Raw genomic sequence first — 25195 nt, forward strand, 5'->3', positions numbered from 1 at the left:
GAAAGAATGTAAGGCTGAGATAAGCATTATTGATAAAATTAAGAAAGGTGTGTTGAGATGGTTTGGACATGTGGAGCGTATGAGTGAAGAAAGAACGGTTAAACAAATTTATGGAGCGAATGTAGTTGGAAAAAGAAGCAGAGGACGACCGAGGAAAACTTGGCACAATCAGGTATGTCAAATACTTGAAAGCGGCCGGGTCAGGAGTCGTAATAATCGTCGGGTATGTATGAGGAGATGCATGAATGTAGAAGAGGCAAAGAATGTTTGCAAAGACAGAGTGGTGTGGCGTTCTATTCTCTCTGCCTACCCCTGCGGGGAAGCGGCGTGATGGTTAGTTAGTTAGTTATATATATATATATTATATATATATATATATATATATATATATATATATAACGTGGTAATATTTTCCTTTTGAAAATTAAGTGTAAATAATATGTAAAGTGGGTGTATAATAATAAAATAAACAATGTGTTGCTTTGTAATTAAAGTTTATTCTTAATTTATCTTTATAATAATTTTTATATCTATCTATCTATCTATCTATCTGATTCTGACAGTTAATAATATTATCGGAAGTCTTTTGTTTAATTCTGAGCGACGCATGCGGCATCTGGTGGTAGAACTGTTTTATGTAGGTACTTTTTGTAAGTACTTAATAAAATGTATAGGTAGGTACCTAGTTATTTTATTACATCTCCCCCCTTGGGGATGAAAATTCATAGTAAAATTTTCACTCGTCCTCCGGATCATCTTCTTATATAAGTTTAGTGATATGATAAAGTTTTTTTTTTTTTTTCTTTCTTTCTTTTTTCCTTCTTTTTTTTCTTTCTTGTTTTTTTTTCTTTCTTCCTTTTTTTTCCTTTTTTTTTCGTTCTTTTTTTTTCTTTTTTATTGTATTTTTTTTTTCTTCTTGACCCTTTTAAAGTAGACACAGTTTTTCTCAATCCATTTGTTTTTTTCTTTTGAATTCCTTCATTTTTATTCAGATCTCTTAAAGTATCTTCTAATATAACCAAATGTACAACTTTTAATTGTTCATCTGCATTTTTATTCGATTCTAAAACTGGATTCCGGCTTAGACAATCTACTTCTAAATTTTTCTTTCCTGGAGTATATTTTATTTCATCTTTCGTTGAAGTTTTTTCTACTTTATTTTTATTTTCATTTTTCAAGCACTGTTTCTGTGTTATTTGTATGTCTTCATTTTTATTCTGATCTTTTAAAATATCTTCTAATTTAACCAAATTTACAACTTTTAATTGTTCATCTGCATTTTCATTTGATTTTAATACTGGATTCCTGCTTAGACAATCTACTTCTAAATTCTTCTTTCCTGGAGTATATTTTATTTTATCTTTCGTAGAAGTTTTTTCTACTTTATTTTTATTTTCATTTTTCAAGCACTGTTTCTGTGTTATTTGAATGTCTTCATTTTTATTCTGATCTTTTAAAATATCTTCTAATTTAACCAAATTTACAACTTTTAATTGTTCATTTGCATTTTCCTTCGATTCTAATACTGGATTCCTGCTCATACAATCTGCTTCGAAATTCTTCTTTTCTGGAGTATATTTTATTTTATATTTTGTAGAAATTTTTTCCACATTATTTTTATTATTAATCTTATCATCCTCCTTTGTTTTAAACCAACACGTTGCTTCAGAGTGATATCGAGTTCCCTTATTTAAATTTTCACAAATCTTACATGGACTTTTATCTTTAATTTTATCACTAGTTCTTAGATTTCCACGTCTTCTTTGATTATCTTCTAATCGTTTTCTTTGATCATCTTCTAATTTTTCTCTCTCACTCCGAACATATTGTAGTAATTGTTTTAATACATCTAATGTTTCATCATCCATTTCCAATTAACAAAATTGTCGTTTTATAACGTGGTAATATTTTCCTTTTGAAAATTAAGTGTAAATAATATGTAAAGTGGGTGTATAATAATAAAATAAACAATGTGTTGCTTTGTAATTAAAGTTTATTCTTAATTTATCTTTATAATAATTTTTATATCTATCTATCTATCTATCTATCTGATTCTGACAGTTAATAATATTATCGGAAGTCTTTTGTTTAATTCTGAGCGACGCATGCGGCATCTGGTGGTAGAACTGTTTTATGTAGGTACTTTTTGTAAGTACTTAATAAAATGTATAGGTAGGTACCTAGTTATTTTATTACATATATATATATATATATATATATATATATATATATATATATATATATATATATATATAAATGTATACACTATTTAGCTGTCAGGGAGGTATATTTATGCATATATGTACCTCCCTGACAGCTAAATGGTGTTTGAATATGAAAGATAGTTTACGTGCAGAAATATGTTTTTTTTTTTTCAAAAACTTGTATGGGAAGTATGACTTTTTATCTGTCAAAAATTGAATTTGACTTTCACTTGTCATGGTTGGAAAGATGCTTGTCTGTAAAAATGGGACAGTAGGTTTGATTCTCATCTCTCAATGAATCCAGGGAATATTCATCTCTAATCGATCTGGATGTTGCAATATAATTTTTTCTACTCACCTTTCCCTACCTTTCTTCTAAGACCCCACTGATAACCATACGGTTAGTGTCATCTTCCCTTTAAACAGTTGAGCTTTTAAAGCTGATATTGTTCACTTCAAATACTGCAATTCAATGCACTATCATAAATTATGCAGCATACTTTCCTTAACCGCCCTACACATACGAACGTACGTGATACGCGCGGTTTTTCTTCACCATTCCCCGCTAACCCGTATGACCTACGCGCACAAAAAAGATATCTGTTCCAAAAAAATTTGTCAGGTTTCATACCTGATAATATTTTTTGACAAAAAACGTTGCGATTTATTTTCTTGTTTATAAAAAAATATGCCTGAAAATAACCAGAAGGTAGGGTGGTTAAAGGAACCTGTATACATTAGTGTCTTGTGTCCTTCTAGATCCAAGAATCTGGAGCGCAAAGGACTACTTTACCTTCATAAAGTGAACAATAATGTTATCACTGCTTCGATCCGGCACAGCGCACTCTACCCAAATGGGTGCAGAAAAGGTCAGAAAAGTATTAAGTAAAGAATAAAACAAATGATATTTGCTTCAACATTTAAAATTGTATATTTCCAACTATGCACGCTCAGCATACATATTAATACATACATATTATATATATCATTCACTAATTCATAACAATTTTTTATGAAACGTAACAACAATCTAAATGGAATTTAATACTTTTGTCTTAAACAAACGGAATGCAATAAATTTTAATCCAATCACAGGATATTTTTTACCAGATTGTATTAAACCAAAAAAAAGCCAACAGAATATATACATAGAATATATATGTTAAAAAATGAAAATAATAATATTGATTAAATTAATCACCAAAAAGATAAGGAAAAGTAGTTTACTCCGACACATATACCGCGTTTTAGGTTCATACTGAAGAATTTTTACCAATAATTTCTAAAATCATTCTTCATTCATAAAAAAATCCTGGTTCAAAATTCTCTTTTCAATGATTAATTTTACTTTCCGTTTTCATAAAAGTATGAAGAAAATTAAATTAAATGGGCTTTTGTAAAAATGTCATGAGATTTTTTTTTAACAGAATATCATCAGTAATTATTAGTTAAAATAATTTATTATAAACCTGAAACGTGGTGAAGAAGGTAAGTAGCTTGACCCATTACCGGGAAATAATTACATAAATATTACAATAAATTAAATACGTATCAAAAATGTTTTATGGGGTTTAATTCACTGGCTTTCTGATATGCCTCAATTTTTGCCAAATGCAGAAATTGCAAAATATGTACGCAGAATCAATATGTACTTATACATAACTACATTACATTATTATTAATACATTTTTTTTCATTCTCTCGAGTTATTGTCAAGTGTAATAAGATAGCAAAATGATCTAATTAACAAATAATTCACTGGGTATAGATATTAGCCATACATCAAGTTCGTCAATACATTCAGGACCATCTAAAATAATATATTTTTAAGTATTCGTAAAAGGTACTCTGAAAAGAAAGTTAAATAAAGCAACTAGGTAAATGGAATGGTTAAGGTACAAAGTAATCACAGGGAGGGTGCTAATTTGCGAAACACAAACGACACAAAATCTTTATCGTGTTCTAAACACAGGAATATCAAATTAAAATAAATTGTTTTGTTTAAGAAACATCATGACACCTTAAAAATATGTAACATTGAGATTAAAAAACAAGTTCGTACAATAGTCTACAAAATACCATTCACTCATTCTAAATGAGAATAAATTGATATCATAATTAGGCTAGGTACTATAAAAAAGTGAATAATTTTACATAAAAGGCAGATTTCACTAATGGGCTATGATTATTGGCGTTAATAATTGTCGTCGAAGTTATTTTTGGGGGGTTTGATGCATTTTGTAAGGGTGTACTATATACTTAATAAAATCTCCATTAAAAAAGGTCTGCACAGAGTGCAGTTTAAAGCAAAGTTAAAAGATATTTTCAGTGAGATGATTACTTATATTGCTTTACAAATTCTTGGTGGAATTTGGAGAACTTCTGCAACATTTCCTTTAGTTTCTCGGTCTGCGGCAATATGGTAGTACGGAAGTGATATGTGCCCGGTTTCTGCCCAAATCCACTGCCGGGAACAATGCATATCCCTAAACAGGCATCATATACAAATTTTAACATATTTCAAGGTAAAAATAATAATTACACTTTAACAAAATTATCTATAGATCAGTAGAAGAAGGAACTAAACTTCCACAAAATCAGTACTGTATTTATACAATACTGATTTTGTTGACAATACAGTTTTAACTGTACATGAATGTTTTATTTATAAGTGTATATCATAAATCATTAACTTGTTCCGGAGTAAAGCAACTCTGGTGCGGTTTGTGGATTATGATTTCTGAAAGGGTGTTTTGATATTTTCTTTTTTTTTTTCTATGCAATTTTTAAAAAAATTATAATTTTGATAATAAATTGAAACCTTTGACAGATTGAAATTTTATAAATTCAAATTATTAACTCAATCCCAGTGAAAGTGATCAAATTGTAGAAAAAAAAATATGTTGACTTGCACAAACCTGTTTTTTCGAGTAATTCAAATGCATAGAATGTGTCCGCTGGCATCCCTTTCTTCTTGGCAGCTTCAATAGCCTTGGGGGGTACTTTTATTTGGGGGAAGGCATACATAGCACCCTGGTCAAGAACAATTTCATTTTAGAGATAGTAACTCTTAAAAACACATAAAAAATACATTGTAATATATCAATCGAGAGATCATACCTGAACAGGGTTGCAGCTGAATCCTTCAAAGGAATTGAAAGTATCGGCAATCAGTTTGGCACGATAGCGCAGAGAGTTGAGCACCTCAGATTTTTCTTTAGCGTATAATTCATATGACGGGTCTCCTTTTTTTGGCGGAGAAGCCTAGAAAAAAAGTTATCAGAAACAGTGTTTTTTTGCTAATACTGAAACAATATACATATAACATCATTTCATTGATATCTCAACATAGATGAAGAAGTGTATTGAGATGAGAATATATAAGCCTGGGTATTTACACGGCTTATGGCCTATCAATGGCTGGTTTAATGGTCACTTTATACTATGTGTAACATATACCATTGACTAACAACTACATTATTCTAATTTTTAAAATGATATTTTACTATACTTACATGTATAGTAAAAAATACATTACAACACTAATCATTGATTTGATAATAGTATGATCGTCCATTTATTACTATTTACCCTTTTTTCAAATTTTTAACAAATATGCAATGTACAAAAAAATTACATAAAGCATTAGACATATCATAGTCATACAGGAGAAAGTGACCAAGTGTATTTTTTACAAAAAAATCATCATTGACTCTTTGATATCTTACTAGCTTAATATTGCCCTGAAAAAATCCCAAAGGATTTTAAACTTGGAAGTATAATACATATATTGACTTGTTTAAAATAACTGCATTGATGTTTATTTTCTTGCCAAGCAAAAGTGACTTAAATGGCCCTCCTGAACATTTTACGTTTTGTTAGTTGATCACTTTCTCCTGTACGACTGCGATATGAAAGGTGCTTGCAATTTTTCATTCCAATTAAATTAACACATTGTTTGCGGGAAGCTTCTAAAAGCATTTTTACATACTGTTAGTAGAGAGCGGGAAACGCTCGAGATTTCAGAGCGCGAGAGATACCATAAACGTTGTACAGACCGGAATTGGGTTTGCGATTAGTATACTGAGGGTCAGGCGGCAGACTGTCTGAGTATAATTAGTGTCTTGGGTGATAAAACAATCTGTTAATAACCAAACATGTAAGTGTGTTCAATGGAATATTTCAACCAACCACACAGTCCATGACGGTTTGTCCGAGCACGGTGGGGCACAGCATAGCGGAGATGGCCTTCATGAGCACGGCGCGCACTTGCGGGCACACGTTGATGAGCTCCACGTAGCCCCCGCGCAGGCCACACTCGCCCATGTACCCCTTGGAGCACGACATGAAGCTGGCCAGCTCCAGCTCCGAGTACGGCGGCCCCAGCTCTGTCAGGACCTGCATTGCGAGGTAAGGGCCACGTTACACATAGGGTACACGCAAAGTACATATAAGATTGTAAGCTAAGATTATCTTAGCTACTACTACTACTACTACTACTATTACTACCATCACGCTGTTTCCCCACAGGGGTAGGCAAAGAGGATGGAATGCCACATTCTTCTGTCCTGCTCCACACTCCTAGCTTCCTTCACCTCCATACATCTAGTCATACATTCCCTATGATTCAAAGACTTCTTTAATGTATTGTATAAAACAGGGATTGCTATCAATTATTAAAAATTAAACACTTGTATTAGACCCACAATTTTTTTTAAGATGGAGATCTAAGGATAATAGAAGCGTCGAAAGTCCTCAAAAAAGATGGTACGACGACATAGCCGCTGTGGGGGGTAGAAATTGACTGCAAGCAGCAACCGACCGAAGGAAGTGGAAGGATACGGAAGAGGCCTATATCCAATAGTGGAGAACAGAAGGCTAGAGAAGAAGAGGATTACACCAATAATAGAGTTTCATTTCACGCGACTAGTTTCGAAAACTACAGATGTTTTGAAACTAGTCCTGCGAAATAAAACCCAATTAGTGGTTTAATACATTTTTATTTTAACTAATCAACAAGTCATTCCACAAAGTTAATGCCAAATCAATAAATGAGATTGATATACTAGCATTTCAATAAATTACTTTGATAACTGACTTTCTGATTTAATGTCTCAGTTGAATAATATATTGTTATACAAAGGTTATCAATTTGATTAGGGGTAATCAAAGCATTATTGCAATCGTCTTCTTGGTGCAAGATAATGTCAAGGCGATTTGGTCGCCTTTTTATAACCTTTATTACATCATAATTACATATGATAGCCTTTTACAACAAACAAGTGGGTCACATTTCTCCAATGTGATATTATATTCAATAATACGACAATAAGTTATAATTTATTATTAGATTAAAACCAATATTTTTAGCTTTTCCACTTTTTTATTTGACCAGCGACCGGGTTTCGTCGTTACCGACATCATCAGACTGGTGAGAGGCTATACAAATTGTTATGTTATATATAAAAGAAGGCAGGTATATATAACATAATAATTTGTATAGCCTCTCACCAGTCTGATGATGTCGGTAACGACGAAACCCGGTCGCTGGTCAAATAAAAAAGTGGAAAAGCTAAAAATATTGGTTTTAATCTAATAATAAATTAAAAATGCAATTCCATCACGAAGTGTCAGTGGATAATATAAATCTATTAATAAGTTATAACATTCCAAAATAAAACTTATTCATATTATTTATTGTGTATAAATCATCAATAAGTAAGCACACTGCATGTAATATGAGATATCTCATATAATTTTTAAAAAATACGTTTCCAAATAAGAATCACCCAATTGTGAGTAGAATAAAGATTGTACTGAAATTGAATTAGAATCAGGGAATTCTTCTATTATTTTCTTTTAATCGTTTATTGATTTTTATAGTTCTTATATTCAACTTTTTTCTTCTTATTCTTACTTTAACTTTATTATTGATATTTATAATTTACATATCGTTCACTCCTTTCAACGTCATATATAAAAAATCTTAAATTTTCAGTTGTGCATGTTTTCGGAATGCCCAGAAAATGTACTATATCCCAGCAAAAGCGGCATATTTTTAACTTAATAATTATTCATTACAGGGCAGAAAGTGTTGTTTTTGCATTTTGAAGAAAAGGTATTGTTTAATTTTTTTAAATGTACTAAATATTTTTCAAATGGAGAAAAAACCTTCAGGTTTCACCTAAAATGATCTGTTGCATAGTAAAACGTTCAAAAAGTGGCTTGATATTTATTTTTAATACATTTTATTATATATTTAAACTTTAAAAACGATCTCCTGAAAAATCAAGTTTTTTTTATATATGACGTTGTTGAAAGGAGTGAGCGATATGCGTTGTTTTTCTCTTTTTCAATATTATTTCCTAGTTTTTATTGTAAGATTTCCCCATAATAATTTATTTTGGCATATACCTGATGACAAACTGCTTTAATAGTTTTTTTTTGTTGTTGCATATTACAAGTAGTGTTTTTTTAAGTGGTATTACACAAAGTGAACAGTAAATGATAAGGAGAGCGTAGCATTTACCAGGACTAAATTATATTTTTATATGCATTTATATTATATTTCCATAATAAATTAATAAAAAAATAAAAATACAAAACCACACACAGCTGACATGACAATCTGTTTGAAAGGGAAACAAATCAATACCTTTTTGAATGAGTAGAACTTGGACCCTTCAGCGTATACATTATCTTGATACACTTCATCAGCGAGCAAGAATAGCTTTTCCTTGTAAGCAAACTTAATAACTTCCTCTATGTTTTCCTTAGAGAGCACCTTGAACAATATATAAATATTTATGGTAAAAATATTTTATTGGTAAAACGTAAATCATAAAGTTTATTAGTTATACATATTATACTGACCCAGCTGGGAATCAAACCTAGGACAAACAGGACAGGGTGCTACTGTACTAGAGGGACCTCTTAACGTTTCATTATTTTATGATAATTTTAACTCTGCTTGAAAGTACATGATTGTAGGTTTCTGTGAGTATAATTAAAGTGACCATTTATATTACTGTTCTCTGGTCAATAAATAATTCACACAAACATTGTTAACACACTTCGGATGGGAAGAGTATTTCTACCCGTTCGGTCAATTGATGCTTAAGGACGGGAAGGGTATTTTTACCTTCTGGGCAGGCCTCATTTCAAATACAGAAAAGAAGGAATTATCCTATGTTTTTTTACGAATATTATATACTATTCTCTTTGTTACATGTATATAATTATCAAATCCCCTCGCCAGCGGTCCGCAGGCGTAAAAAATACCCATCCGAAATGTGTTAATATTTTAATGCAATGATATGCATTATTATGCATATCATTGCATTTCTGACAGTATTGTAGCTTCATCATCTGGGTATTAATATCATACTAGCATAAATGATTGACACCGAATTATAGTCTGATGTACTTAGTGGAATCGAGGACAAAGCAACTCGGTATTTTTGAATGACTAAATATGCAACATAAAAGATGTCTGATGCTTATTGTAAGTTACCTGGCCAGTAGGATTTCCCGGGTTGATGATGACGAGTGCTCGAGGATTGCAAGTTTTCTTGGCTTCCGTAAGAGCTCTGTCCAATTCGGTGATATCCAAGCCCCAATTCTTAGACTCGTTCAAGTAATATCCGTTCTGATGTATATTAAACTCGGCCAGTGTCGCCGAGTACAGGGGGTATTGCGGAATGGGAATCAAAACACCTACAACATTTTTACCACTTTTACTAAAGTATGTATATTACATACATAACTATTACATTATCTTCTTTTATCATTATTTTTTATGTTAGGATTTTTATATGTTCCAATTATAAGAATCTAACCAAAATGATTTCAAAAAACCGTCAAATCATTTTATCCTAATAAAACAAAGTTATTTATTATGTGATAAGAACCACAGAAGAAACTAAATAGAATGGTTGTAAAACTAAGTTCATGATAATTCATCATAAATTTCTAGTAATTGCTCTACAATTAGAATGCTTATATTACAATTATGCTTTACAATTAGAATACGTATATCGCTCACTCTTTTCAAGAACGTCATAAATCAAAAAACTTGATTTTTCAGGAGAACGTTTTTAAAGTTTAAAAATATAATACAATGTATAAAAAATAAATATCAAGCCACTTATTGAACTTTTTTCTGTGCAACAGATCTTTTCTTTCACATTATTATTTATTTAACAATACGTTTTCTTCAAAATGCAAAAATAACACTTTCTGTCCTGTAGTGGGTAAATTTTAAGTTAAAAATATGCCTCTTTTGCTGGGATATAGTACATATTCTGGGCATTCCAAAAACATGCACAACTGAAAATGTACGATTTTTGATTTATGACGTTCTTGAAAGGAGTGAGCGATATGTGATCCACAGCTACACAAATAATCTGATTGTTAAAATAAAGAATCCTTTGCTATTTTTTCTTTCCTTTCAAACAAATTTTCTTCCAGGGTATTAGTACCACATTAATTTGCGAGAGATTTTTTGTTGTTATGTAACAAAAATAAGATATAAATCGGTTTTTGTATTGTACTTTGAGAATCAGATTTCCGTCTTACCTGGTTGCTTTCCTTCGACGTCACAAATGAGCAATTTAAGGACTGACTTGATTGCATCAGAAGCTCCTGCAAACAGGATCACGTTGTTCCAGTCACAAGGAAGACCATCTCGGTTTGCTATGTACTCCGCAACATGGTGCCTTATTACCTCAATACCGGGAGAGTCGGAATATGACCCAACTGAACCACCCCTGAAATTATATTTAAAAAAAAAAACATCCATATCAAATTTCAATAAATCTCAGATTTAAAGGTGGAGACTGACCGGAGCATTTCGTCGTAACATTGCTCGCGGCGAGCATCAGCGAGCATCCGAAACTATGAATGGAGCGCTCGGCTCGGTGTACTGACTGCCTGAAAGCTCGCATCGTAACATGTTACGTTACGACGAAATGCTCCGGTCAGTCTTCACCCTAAAAGATATATCAGTAATATTATGAAAATTCATAACTGTCAAATGTGAAAATGTTGGCGGTATCTCCAAATATAAATCATAAACATTGTTTTGATTTTTTGCTATGGAAAATTGCCTTAATATATATTAATATAATATATATTGGCCTATGAATAAAAATCTTTTTTGAAGTTTCGTGGTAGTATGAAATTTTCTCATTATTTTGAAAACATTTTTTACTGTCAAAACATGTACGCATTTTGCAGTGTATTTTTTTTTTCTAAAAAAATATTTTAAATCAAGTTCAGGGGGATGAAATGCATAACATATTTACTTATATTATACCTAATTCTAAAAAAATACAAGAAATTAATAATTAATAGCACTATAGATATTAGAATAATAACAATTCTCATTGCGCAATACATATATTCCCAAGGTCTAATATTGGTTAATCTTGCCCTCACTATCAGTGTTGTCTAAGAGTTATCTGTGTAAACAATTAATGTAAACAGTGTTCAATGTTTGGTAATAGTCATAACTAATTGAACTTGTTTAGATATGTTTATTTACTGAGGGGAAAAATAACATTAATTATATACAGATAACAGAACATTGAAGGTCAGAATTTATATAGATTGAGGAAGACAAAGGGTGGAATTATTATTAATAGCATATATATTACCAATTGCATTACTGTATACATATAATAATAATAAACAGTGCATAATTGCGCAGATTGAAACAGATGGTTTAGACTAAAACATCATTCAACATGGCAAAGAATTAAAATCTAGATTTTCAATATCTTATCTCTGTTTTTTTCCATACAATTTCAACACGCACTTCATTGAAAGTGTGTATTATAATTGAGTTATAGTTTTGTATGAATAAACTTGCAGAAGTAAATTGGACATTTATTGCAATATGATAAAAAAAAATTATAGATTAAACATTCCATAAGCAACAATTAATTTATATTGATCCCCAATATGCCATTTATCAGGCAATCTACGAAAAAGAAGAAAAAATATATTTACATGTTAAAATATTTTTTTACCAAACCACTCTTACAATACAAAAGCAATCATTTCACAGGAAAATAATGCTACGTCAAATTTGCATACAATATTGTCTATTACAAAAAAAGATAGTAATAAATCATTTGATTAAATTTATTGTGTGGATTAAAAAATCACAGATTTAATTGTACCATACTAAATATCTTAAATACTAATTAACTTATGAACATTTGTCAAATATAAAATGCTGCTCCGGTTCGTAACTTTTTTACAAAATTGCAAAAATGGCTAGTATGATTGCTAAATGATAATTATTTCTAATAATTACAATTAAAATAGTAATATTATTCATAGATTTGAAGGCGCTTATCCATTTTCCTGAGTTTATAAGTATTTGTTACTTATGTATTTCTTTATATTATAAATTAAATAATCTGTACAAGAATTAGTTACATATAATATTTTGGTAAAGATGAGGTTTGTGATATTGGCATAGGACATTTTAATACATGTAGACATGAATTTAAATCAATAAAATTGTTTGGCGAGTTAGTAGCGGTTTCAACTTTTTAAGGTCTCAAAATCACTGTAAAACTGATCATGCAAAAATAAATAATTACATCATCTTCAACTTGTCTTAAATGTGAAGCTCTTGTGCTCAAATCATTATATCATTAAAAAAAAAACAAGACAATCCACGACTTCACATTGTAAACGGAGTAAAGAAACAGTCTTGCACACAAAGCTTTACCTTTAACAATGAAGATTGTAGGATTGTAAAAACTTTGCGAGTCGGATGTGAAATCATGATCGTATTCGGGAACACATATTGGTCTATTATTTACCAAAGGAAACAAATTCACCCGGGCATGGAAAATAGGCTAAAACAAAATATTAAATAGGTACATTATCTAACAGGATGGAAAAACTCACACAAACAGTGCACTATATTAACATATTTCTGATGTTTACGTTATGTTTTGAACGCCTGCGGACCGCTGGCGATGGGATTTGATAACTGTGTAATTAAGACCTTAACAAACAGATTGGTACATAATATTCATATAAAACATTAAATAATTCCTTCTTTTCTGACTTTGAAATGAGGCCGGTGCAAAAAATACCCTTCTCATCCTTAAGCATCAATTGACCGAACGGGTAGAAATACCTTTCCCGTCCTAAGTGTATTAATAACATTTGTGTGTGTGTGTATGTAGAAACTTTTTTTTTCATTCACAATTTGTTTGGCAGACAATACTGGTTTGAAAATTTGACACTTGAAATTAAAATTTATTAGTTGAGGAAGATAATTACACTAAATTTTCGAATGATGAGGTATTCACATTCACAGTAGCCGAAGCTTGTCACTCAGCCCAGATGATTGACACTGAGATGAGCTCTGAAAAATTGTTCGGAATTGCAAATAACACATGGCATAACAGTCTAGAAATAAACTATATGTATTTTAAGCATCAGTTACTTTGTTGATATTGCCTTATATTTTGCCCAATTTTCAATGGACTTATTATTTTGTGTCGGGTTGTGGTCCTGTGGTTAGTGTTGCGGACTCTTGGTTCAAACCCACTCTACCACAATTTGATACCTACTTTTCATAATGAGCCGCTTAGGCTCACAGAAATAGTATAAAATTGAAGTATTTTTGTAAATAATAAAAGTAAGCTTTTGAAGCTAACTGCTTCTTTATCAAGACTGATTAATACTAAGTATTAAGAAGCGGTTAGCTTGGAAACCGGTAGACATTATAATTAAGTTATAATAAAATATTCATAGTGATTTTAAAACAAAGTAACATTTTAATTATAAAACACATTCAAATGATAAAACATATGTTTTATTATATGGTTATCAAATTAATAACTTTTATTATCTCTAAACCTAACCAATGTATGATTTAGATTGGTATACTATGTATCTACAAAATATCTCTACATTTTAGATAAATATCAAGTAGTAAACCAATAGCGAAATTATCATCATGCTAGAATTGCGAAATGCGCAGGGGATAAAAGTGCTAATTGAAACATCATGAAAGGCACGTTGTGTTAAATGCACAATAATAATGTCGTGTACTTTTCAATGTACCTAATGTGTATATGGAATAGAAATTTGTGTTCATAAGATAAAATTCAAGAAAGAGTTATTTTCAATTGGTCTGGGTGTATGTGATGTATTTTTTACATTTGCCTTCCTTGTCCTTACTAACCAACCTGCAGATAAGCGTCTAAATATAGAGGCTTTGCGGGTTATTCGTTTAAATAAATAATATTTGACAGTATTTTGTATTATTGGAAAAAAAAAATTCACAAACAAAAAAAAAATATGCTACAGTAAAAAATACTAAATATTAAACAACTTTAGTCCGCCTTTGTATTGGAGCAGTTAGCATGTTATAAGCTCCTGGCTTAAACTCCAAGGGAGTTTAAATAAACACGAATGAATTTTCTACTATAATATTTTTTCAATATATTGACCGATCACCATATTACTTTCTTATGATAAATGATCAAGTCGACAATGCATCGATTTAATGCAGTCCCCTACACACAATTGAGTGAAGATGATACATGAAGGAAATCTGTGTAATATCATCCTTAAATAATTAGAAAAAGCCATAATAAATTTAAAATAATGTTTTCAGACCAGCATAGAAGTGTGTGCTTTCATATGGCTACATAATTTTGAGTATTTATTGTTGTGGTATAAATGGCTTTAAATAGCTAATTAGTATTCTGTACGCATCTAGATAGTGTGAACACGCAGTCTATCCATATATTAAGTTATGCATCTACAAACACATTGGGATCAAAACTGTACTAAAGTCAAGCTAGCAGACATTTTTCTAATCATTCACCACCTAATATTTTCATAGATTTCATAGATATATATATTTTTTACAATGTTATGAACACATTATTTAAGAAATAAAGAAGTCACATTATAACAAGCATTTTCTACTAAGATAGCGCAGACCGTGAGCTGGCAAATTGTCAAAATATTGTTATAAACACCATAAAATAATCTAAAATACAAAATATGTAAATTCCTGATGATCTTAAAAAAATCGTAATTCAATAAAGCGATATTAAAGTCAGTTTTATTTTACTTAAAACTACATTCCCGACAGTAGTAGCAAATAAATGATTGCTGTCTCTCTTTAATACACAAGAAAATACTACCGGATTTGTACGTGACAAACAGGGATAGAAAATATCTATCTCTGCTGTTGATATTAATTCTTCTTGATATTTATTGATTCAAAACGTTTATTTAAATAAACAAAACATAATCTATATCCTTTTCATCATTAAATGATACAAAAATACCATTAAACTATGCGTTAAAACATTTTCATTTTTAAAACAGCACCAACAAGATAAGCAAATTGTAGTGGCGAGTGCAATTCGCTAATAGTGTGTATATCTATGAAACGGAATAGAAGAATGTGGGTTCCTCGAGCGCCCGACGCGGCTGCTGAGGAACCACGCTCCATCATTTATTTAATTTTCTCCGGACATTTACATCTCAAGTCTGCAATTTTTTGCTCATCTATAAATATTGTGATTGGTGTTAACTTGAAATGGTTAAAAGTTATAATTTTACAAAGGTTAGCTGTTAACTGATGAAAGTGCATCAAGAATATCATTGCGTCGTTCAATATAGCAATGCGGTCCTAAACGGTGTAGTGTATTTCTAAGAATCTGTGCCGAATGAACACATGTGGCCATCGGGCGTTAAAAAGTGCTTTGTGTTAGTCCCTTAAGGGTACGTTACGACCATAGTGTATTTATCCGAAACCCCTACCTTCTCGGGAATAAATGACTGCAATAAAAATGTGCAAAGACAATAACGATCCTAGAACGTGTACTTAAACGGTTAAATTTGATGAAATCGAACTACGAAAACCTCAGAGACAAAACAATCATGTCGGATAACGGAAAGGCATCAAAAGAGGATAAAAGCGAAGTCCCGTTTGAACTGTGTTGAACCCGACTTTGCTAGTCTGGAAGTTGGAAGTTGGCCATCCACAATGACGAGGAGCTCAACAAGCTGCCCTCCAGCGTGACGACCATCGCTCAAGAAGACGTCCTGCTCAACACCTTGGCCATTTTCCAGCCCATAGGATCAAGAGGAAGGCGTTTTAATTTGTCATCTTTTCCCCGCTCCAGACTCGACGGCCCGAGACCGATTGACAACGTTTTAATCCATTTATTTTTTTGTATATCATTATCATCATCATCCTATTATTATTATTATTATCTATGTCTTTATAAGCGCCCTTGAGGTATTATTTTACGAAAATGGCGCTATACAAATTATCCAAATTATTATTATTATTATTATAATAACCCCAGCTACAGCAATAACAAATATAATAACATTGACACTGAAATCAATCTAGAACCAACCGAGTCTCGCTGACTAATTTATTAGACAAGGCTAGATAATGTAGTACAAGTTCATATAGTACACCCATGCAACAGTATTGGATGAGAGGGGACTCAATACAGATGCGGTCAATCGTTTGATTGTACAAGAGAAGTATTTATTACATTCTGAGATAAAATATTACCTGCATCCGTTGAGAATGGCGCGTGCCTTGGCCTTAACATCATCAGGGAAATGGGAGTCCTTTAGCAGTATATCGGGATAAGAAACTAAAGCAAGAACCTAGAATAAAAAAATTATTGTAAAATAATAGGCAAATTGATCTAAGCATTAAAAACATACATTAATTTTTTTTAAGAGACTTAATTAATATTTAGCATAAATTTTTGTGAGTTGCATACTTCTAGAATTTAAAAAAAAATCTTCATAGATTGAATAAAAAAAATAATTTTTAGATAAGCAGTAAGTTTTTTGACACCAAAATTATTCAATTACTTTTTTTATTATTTTCATAATATTAATTTTTTAACTTGAGTCATGCGTCAGTTACATCAATTTGCCTTGCTGCAATAAATATAATGATTTAGCAAGAACACAATGAACATTCCCTCTACAAACCCGGAACTACTTTAAAGACTTTCACTCAATTAAAAACAGAAGAAATTCTTTAAAAAAAAATTTAATACATACTCGTGTGATTTTAGAAATTTATAAAAATAACAATAACAAAAAATATATTGACCTTCTTACTGTTAAAAAAATAAAATAAAAAATTACAAATATACAAGCAAAATACAGATATATATTTTTTTAAATATAAACAAAAAAATGTACCATAAGAGTAAAATAATCTAATATGAACATCAACAGAGATGACTTGATATTACATAGAGTGACCCATAATATGCTTCTAGTTTAGAGATAATTAATGTTTTGAACAACAGCCAATTATGCGGTATGTGAAAAACAGAGAAGAAAAAATGTCTAATTGCGAGCATAATTAATAAAATGACAAAGCTGCCCGATGAAATAAAAATGGCATTGAGAATAACATCAAAATTTTGTGTTTAGTGCTGACCATTTTAAAGAACCGATATTTATCTAGTATACTAGAAAAACAGCTAGGTATGACGTTCTTATATAAAAATGAACTAGTTTACAAATGACTGATCTACTTTCACTGCATAAAAGGGACTAGGTCAGCTTCCCAACATAGAATTAATTATTAAACCTCACAGAGTTGATACTAAAATATTAGTTGCTCACTCTTAGTAAAGGTATTTTATGAATTGTTTTGGCATTAACATTGTGGTAAGACATGTTAATAAATAATAATAATAAAACCCTTATCCGCACCCCAATGGTGCATAGGGCACTGCGTCATATAAACGCAGAGTTATCTTGATCGTTTACACATGAAGGAAAGGTGATCAGCCCTCCGCTTCAGGTACCAGTCCAAGGTAATATTGAATAAATATTACAGTGAAAAAATCACTTATATTTATTTGACCCCCCTGGGAATCGAACCCGGGACCTCCAGAACGGTAGCCGAGCGTGCTGACCATTACACTACGGAGGCGGACAAGACATGTTACAATGATTAAATAAAACGCTTGTTTTTATACCACTTGAGTTTTATTAAAGACTACTAGTTTCAGAAGCTAAACTTCCATCATTCAGGTCTGAATAAAAACTGTCTGAGTTTTATTCAACAGGTCTGAGTCAATAAAACTCAAGTGGTATAAAAACAGGTGTTTTATTTAATCTTAGTAAAGGTAACTAGTAAAGGATTTATTTCATAAACATTAACTACATGGTAATTTGTTTCTTAATTTCTGAGTGATTCTTTGATTTTCAACTACACATTATGCAAGAAATAAAACACTATCATATCTATCTACTTTTTTTATTGTTTGCACTAAGTACTCCTTTGTATGATTTGTATCTTGTTTCAAACCTATATACACGAAGATACGGGCCCAATAAAAACTAATTGAATCAGGTTGATAAGCTAAAAAAACAATATTTTTTAAATTTCTGTCCGCCTCCTTAGTGTAATGGTCAGCACGCTCGGCTACCGTTCTGGAGGTCCCGGGTTCGATTCCCAAGGGGGGTAAAATAAATATAAGTAATTTTTTTCACTGTCATATTTATTCAATATTACCCTGGACTGGTACCTGAAGCGGAGGGCTGATCACCTTTCCTTCATGTGTAAACGATCAAGATAACACTGCGTTTATATGACGCAGTGCCCTATGCACCATTGGGGTGCAGATAAGGGTTTAATTATTATTATTAAAATTATTTATTTTTATCTTCATGAATTATATTTTTTCAAAAAGCAAACATGAAGTAATGTCGATGTTTTATTTTAATCAATATATAATCGTTCAAGAAATAATATATTTTTATTATAGCAGTAATCAATCTTCATCGAGTCATTTCCAATTTGAATCAATTGATTGTGATAATAACAATAATAAATCAATGACAAAAATATTTGAATACGTTCACAGCATTGTAATTGAAATGTTTACTGAACCATTAGATGTTTTTCTTCTCTATATAATGTTGCTGTGTGGAGTGTTCAACGTATGAGATTAGTATCATAGTTAGAGATTTTAATATAAAATTTATAAAAAAAATATATGTTCTGTGTTTTATGATGATACATAATTAACATAAAGTAATTTTTAAAATATTATATCAAAAACTTTGTTTTTAACCACTTTTTTTATTGGTACACTTTTCTCCAACCGGTTTCGACACATGTTAAACCCTGATGATGGCAAGGTTCTTATCGAAACCGGTTGGAGAAAAAGTATACCAATAAAAAAGTGGTTAAAAACAAAGTTGTTTATTTTATAAAGTTTATAAAATGTGACACAAAGTATCTGCGAAAAACATTCAAGAAAATAAAGTAATTAAGTAATCTATAGTCAATTAGTCCGCCTCCGTAGTGCAATGATCAGCACCCTCGGCTACCATTCTGGAGGTCCCGGGTTCGATTCCCAGGGGGGAATATTTATTCAATATTACCCTGGACTGGTTGGTACCTGAAGCAGAGGGCTGCTCACCTTTCCTTCGTGTGTTAACGATCAAGATAATGCTGCGTTTATATGATGCAATGCCCTATGCAACATTGGGGTGCGGGTAAGGGTTTAAAGAACTGAAGAAGAATTAATATCAGGATCTTTAAAATATCGTGAGTGAAATGGCACAAATATAGAAGTTCTTCAACACATCTTCTCCTTCTCCTTCTCCTTCCTGCTAAATCTATTATTTTATATAATACCCTTTTTTGTTTTTTTTTGTTTTTTGTTTAATCTCTGAATGTTTTTTAATAGTTTTGTAACATAATTGTGGAATTGTTTAATTGGCTTTTTTTTACGTAACTATTTTTTGTCAATGTAATGTAATGTTTATTATTGTTAATGTAACTATTGTTTTATATAATTTTTTTATATGTAAGCTGTACAATTCCCGAATAAATAAATAAATAAAAAATAAATAAATAAATAAAAAAATAAAAAACACATGCCAAAATAATGAGAACGCAGGAGGATCAAAATACTGAAGCTAAAATATGTTGGACATACTGTAAGATGGCCAAAATAGGGTAAAGAAAGGCGCCACATCTCATGGCTACGTAACCTAAGAGAGAAGTACGGGTGCAGTGAGAAACAACTGCTTTGCCAACAGGATAAGAATTGCCATAATACTTAACCTCCGATAAATGGCAAAAGAAGCAATAATATGTAATAAAAAAATACATTTTATTCAGAAATCTATTAAACTATGGAAATAAAAAAGCAACAATAAAATATTGAAATATATATGGATATTAATTTCTCCGTTGAAATAATTTGTATTTTCCAATAAAAACATATTTTTCACAAAAATATCTAATTAATTATTACTTACAAGGATAAAAAGATTTTTCAAAATAAATCATTTAAAATGATTTGAGATGTTTAACGACACAAACAAAATAGATAGAATAGATAAAATTTGAGCACACTAACTGCAAGCACCCCTTTAATGTTTTCGTTGGTATGTTAAATTATACTGGAAACTGGTTATGCCTTAGTATATAATCATGTTATGAAAAAAGTAGCATTCCAATGACGACCATATGAATGATTTTTTGCTTATCTACAAACATATCAGAAACATTTGTTAGTGGGAGTTCATATTCATTAAAAATGTTAGGATTTGTGGCTCTACGATCTAGGGGCCATGTATGCTTAAGTACTATTTTATGGTAGAGAAAGTCTTTTGACATGAAAGGTCTGAAGGTCTCTAGGCATCCTTATCTATATCCAACTGTATCTCCAGTGTATTCTATTGGCTACAATAATGTAGGTACTAGATAGAATTAGACATGGCCGATCGAATTAAAAAGACTAATTAAATATGACATTTTTAAAAAGAAATTGTTACTTAATTCATAATTTTAATTCAATTAGTCATAAATAATCTCACCAATATTAACATACATTTATTTAAAAAATATTAATTGAATAGAATAATAATATGTGAAACTAAACTAAAGTTGATACTTTGGAAAACTAGTGAATTTTAATTATAAATAAATATAAATTTATGTATGATGTTCGGCTTGTATGCAATAAACACATCATCAGTTATCTTTCATATTAATATTGTGATCATGTAGCGAGTAGGTGATCATTTTGATAATATTTGTAACAATCATAACTTTTTATTGTCAAGTGGGCATTGGAGATGTTTAAATTAGATAGTATTTAAAATAATGTTTTATCGTAAGTTAATCAATCGAATATTAATATTCTTACCTGACGGATGAAGGTGATGGGTACCTGTCCCATAGCGTGGCAGTCTCCGATATTGGCTTTAATAACTTCATTGAAAGGCTTTGATACCCCCTGAAAACAGGTACAAAATGAAATATTTTTAAACTTAAATTAAATTTAAATTTACCCAATTATTGGTAGACTTATAACTAGTCTGCCATTTTATTTTATTGTCAATTTGCCTAGTGTTCAGATAAATTTTGAATAGGGTAGAATTGTTGGGAACCCTTGCACTATCAATTGTTCATATTTAGCATTTTTTTATGTTTTCATGTTTCATGTTTTCAAAAATTTGAGAGAAATAAGTAATTTTTACGTCAAAATGTGTACAATACAATGTAATTATGAAATCGAAATAATTTCTGTAGTTATGTACTGTGCCAATAACATTTATTTTTTAGAAAATACAATTTACTCATTGAATTTTAGTATTTTATTCCATTATTTTTTTATTCTATCCAAGTAATGTTTGTTTTTCACTCAAAAATTGAAAAAATGTATGTTGTTCATTAAATGTATTCATCTAATGGATCTCCTTTTGGAGTTTGAACTGCATAAAGGAAAATTATATAAATATCCTCTTAAAGGATTTAACATTCTTAAATGTTTACACATTTCTAGTTTAAAATTTGACTTAAAAATTTTCAGCATTAAGTCTCTGGTATTTATTAAACAAATAAAATAAGCAAACAAATCATATTTACAGTGGTGTGCAAAAAGTCAATAAAATACATAGTCGATTCATCACACAATTCGGATTATTTTTGCAGTGCTGTTAGTAAATGTCATGTTAAAATTAGAAAACTACATTGTAGTGACAATCATTAAGTAATTGATAAAGGATTTAATCGAAATAGCATGGGTCAAGGATAGCAATCTAGTATTCGACAAGCACGCCGGACATCGATTATTTTCATGACAGAAGGTACGTACCTTTGATAATTCTTTCTCTATCTCCCCGGCTCTGATGACCAGCGGACCTCTGACAGCGTATTCCATCACTTTGAGGTGTGGATTAATATCGTCAATGTTAACACAACGCCTTTCGGTAGCCATGGTTCTTGATGCGATGATACGAACGTCAGCCACCTTCGACACCTTTCCCACGTTTGTACACTCGCCTGCGCGGGCCCAGTGCAGAGAACGGGCGGTTATCAACCGCTTCGCTGACATCTTTCGGCTGTGCACAATACAGACAAAAATATTATATCACACACTAACAATATAAATTGATATTAATTGAAGGGCCTCTATTGAGAAGAGTCGCGTCGACGCGAGTATTATTGTTTGAATATTTGTGGAATTGCTGCGCTGTCAACGAAACGTCACCGAGTACATTTCGCCAGCGGACACAAACATCGAATAATGAAAATAATGTTATGCAATTTTAAGTTCTACTCGGATCTAGTTGGTTGTAGGTCAATAGTTTATCGGATAAATAAAGCAATAGTATTTTACTACTATAAGTTTATTACCATACGTATTTAAACAATATCAAAAAATATTTTGTTTGCATACCTTTATATTTTCCTACTGAAGAACTGAAGACGAACCCGACCTGTGCGAACGTTTTCAAAATACTGATACAAAATTTGGCAGATTGTTTTTACTACATAACCTAACAGGTGATAAAAATAGAAATTTGTATGTACATACTTTACCGACTAATACATAGTCAAAGCGGAAAATTAGGTATTCATGAAACTACTTCAATCATATTTTCCGTTCTTCGCACCTCGTTAAGTAGAATTTATGTATCTACACTATACGCTCATATTTTTTGAACTGTTTATTTCATATCTCGTGAGAATAACGATTGCTTTGCTATCGCATATTTTTTTATTTAATGTAATTACATTTTTTCGTGTTTTTTTTAAACTTAAATTTGCCGGGTAATAATGAAAAGCGATTACCGCTGGTATATTTCCGGTACCTACCTAATGAAAAATCCTAACTTACTAACCATCACGCCGCTTCTCCGTAAGGGTGGGCAGAAAGAATAGAACGCCACACCACTCTGTCTTTGCAATCATTCTTTGCCTATTCCACATTCATGCATCTCCTCATAAATACCCAACGATTTTTTCGACTCCTGATTCAAGTATTTGACTTACCTGATTGTGCCAAGTTTTCCTTGGTCTTCCTCTGCTTCATTTTCCAACTACATTCGCCTCATAAATTTGTTTAATCGTTCTTTCCTTACTCATACATTCCACATGTCCAAACCATCTCAACACACCTTTCTTAATTTTATCGATAATGCTTATCTCAGCCTTGCATTCTTTCCTTATTTCACCATTCGAACATCTATCAAACATCATGTTGCCGCACATTTGTCTGAGGGATCGCATTTCGACTGCATTTGGTCTGCTTTACCTCGCTTCCATACATAAGGGTTGGAACCAGGATTCCGTTATGTACTCCTAGTTTACCTTTCGCTGATAGATTTTTATTTGCTAAAACTGATTTTAGTGCACCATTCACTCTATTCCCAGCATTCGCTCTCCTTTCTATGTCTTCATCAATCTTTCCATCCCTAGAAAACATACTACCCAAATATACGAAAGCATGTACCTGTTCCAAAATCTCCCCATTTACCAATATTACACACTTAGATCAACATTCATCTCTTTCAAAAACCATTATCTTGGATTTGCTAACATTCATCAATAAATCACTTTCCTTGCACACATTTTACTTTTGTCACCAATGTCAGCAGGTCTTCTCTACTATCGGCAAAAAGAACAGCGTCGACAGCATACATAAAGAAACAACAATTCCTGATTTTTTCAAGATAGATAATAATAATCCTTAGGGGGAGGGGGTAGGCTCTAATTTTTGCAGCTATTTATTTAGTTTTTTTTATTTGTTTTTGTGTTCAAAAATTAATCGAGGTTAGTAAAATTGCCAATACCACTGATATATTGCTCACTCCTTTCAAGAACGTCATAAATCAAAAAACTTGATTTTTCAGGAAAACGTTTTTAATGTTTCAAAATATAACACAAAATATTAAAAATAAATATCAAGCCACTTATTGAACTTTTTACTATGCAACAGATCTTTTTAGGTAAAACCTGAAGGTTTTTTCTCCATTTGAAAAATATTTAGTACATTTAAAAAAATAATTAAACAATACCTTTTCTTCAAAATGCAAAAACAACTTTTTCTGCCCTGTAGCGGGTAAATATTAAGTTAAAAATATGCCTCTTTTGCTGGGATTTAGTACATTTTCTGGGCATTCCGAAAACATGTACAACTGAAAATTGACAATTTTTGATTTATGACGTTCTTGAAAGGAGTGAGCGATATATTGATTGCTTATTATCGGTAGTGTTACCGATTCGCATCAGTGGAAAAAACGTATGAGTGAAGAAAGAACGGTTAAACAAATTTATGGGGCGAATGTAGTCGGAAAAAGAAGCAGAGGACGACCGAGGAAAACTTGGCACAATCAGCTATGTCAAATACTTGAAAGCGGCCGGGTCAGGAGTCGTAATAATCGTCGGGTATGTATAAGGAGATGCATGAATGTAGAAGAGGCAAAGAATGTTTGCAAAGACAGAGTGGTGTGGCGTTCGATTCTCTCTGCCTACCCCTGCGGGGAAGGGGCGTGATGGTTAGTTAGTTTAGTTTAGGAAAAAACTTTTTTTTTATTATCGATTTGCTTTTAAAAATGAAATAAGTACATTTGAAATTTAACTACATTTGTACTTAACCGCCCTACACATACGAACGTATGTGATACGCCAGGTT

General features: G+C 31.3%; 2 protein-coding genes across 3 annotated transcripts in view; one reads left to right on the forward strand and one right to left on the reverse strand.

Annotated features, from left to right (window-relative positions):
- Nucleotides 1-3111: 3111 nt before the first annotated feature.
- On the reverse strand, nt 3112-23021 carry LOC148312245 (alanine aminotransferase 2-like). 2 transcript variants are annotated; one of them, XM_088277598.1, is made up of 11 exons: nt 22958-23021; nt 22373-22619; nt 21422-21511; nt 16789-16886; nt 10782-10972; nt 9718-9920; nt 8860-8988; nt 6396-6602; nt 5325-5468; nt 5123-5237; nt 3112-4690 (listed from the first exon to the last, which is right to left on the reverse strand). In XM_088277598.1, the coding sequence occupies exons 2-11, from the start codon at nt 22610-22612 to the stop codon at nt 4542-4544; spliced, it is 1566 nt and encodes a 521-aa protein (XP_088133724.1). In that variant the 5' UTR covers nt 22613-22619; nt 22958-23021; the 3' UTR covers nt 3112-4541. The 2 variants fall into 2 exon arrangements, with proteins under 2 accessions (XP_088133724.1, XP_088133725.1); XM_088277599.1 differs by lacking the exon at nt 22958-23021 and having other exon boundaries at nt 22373-22552.
- LOC148312246 (alanine aminotransferase 2-like) overlaps nt 22172-25195 on the forward strand; it is a 31516-nt gene continuing 28492 nt past the window's right edge. Inside the window, exon 1 of the mRNA XM_088277605.1 lies at nt 22172-22364. The gene's annotated coding sequence lies outside the window, so the exon portion shown is untranslated. The remainder of the gene's footprint in view (nt 22365-25195) is intronic.

The sequence above is a fragment of the Brachycentrus maculatus genome, unplaced genomic scaffold, assembly GCF_059751285.1.
Source record: "Brachycentrus maculatus isolate JH-2025_06_01 unplaced genomic scaffold, ASM5975128v1 h1tg000047l, whole genome shotgun sequence".
Classification (NCBI taxonomy): Eukaryota; Metazoa; Arthropoda; class Insecta; order Trichoptera; family Brachycentridae; genus Brachycentrus; species Brachycentrus maculatus.

Excerpts from the sequence above, each read along its gene's own strand:
- LOC148312245 (XM_088277598.1), bottom strand. The coding sequence starts at position 22,612 with ATGTCAGCGAAGCGGTTGATAACCGCCCGTTCTCTGCACTGGGCCCGC. Across the intron at positions 9,921-10,781 it reads CGTCGAAGGAAAGCAACCAG|GTGTTTTGATTCCCATTCCG; the intron begins GTAAGACGGAAA and ends AAAATGTTGTAG. Across the intron at positions 5,469-6,395 it reads AAACCGTCATGGACTGTGTG|GCTTCTCCGCCAAAAAAAGG; the intron begins GTTGGTTGAAAT and ends CTTTTTTTCTAG.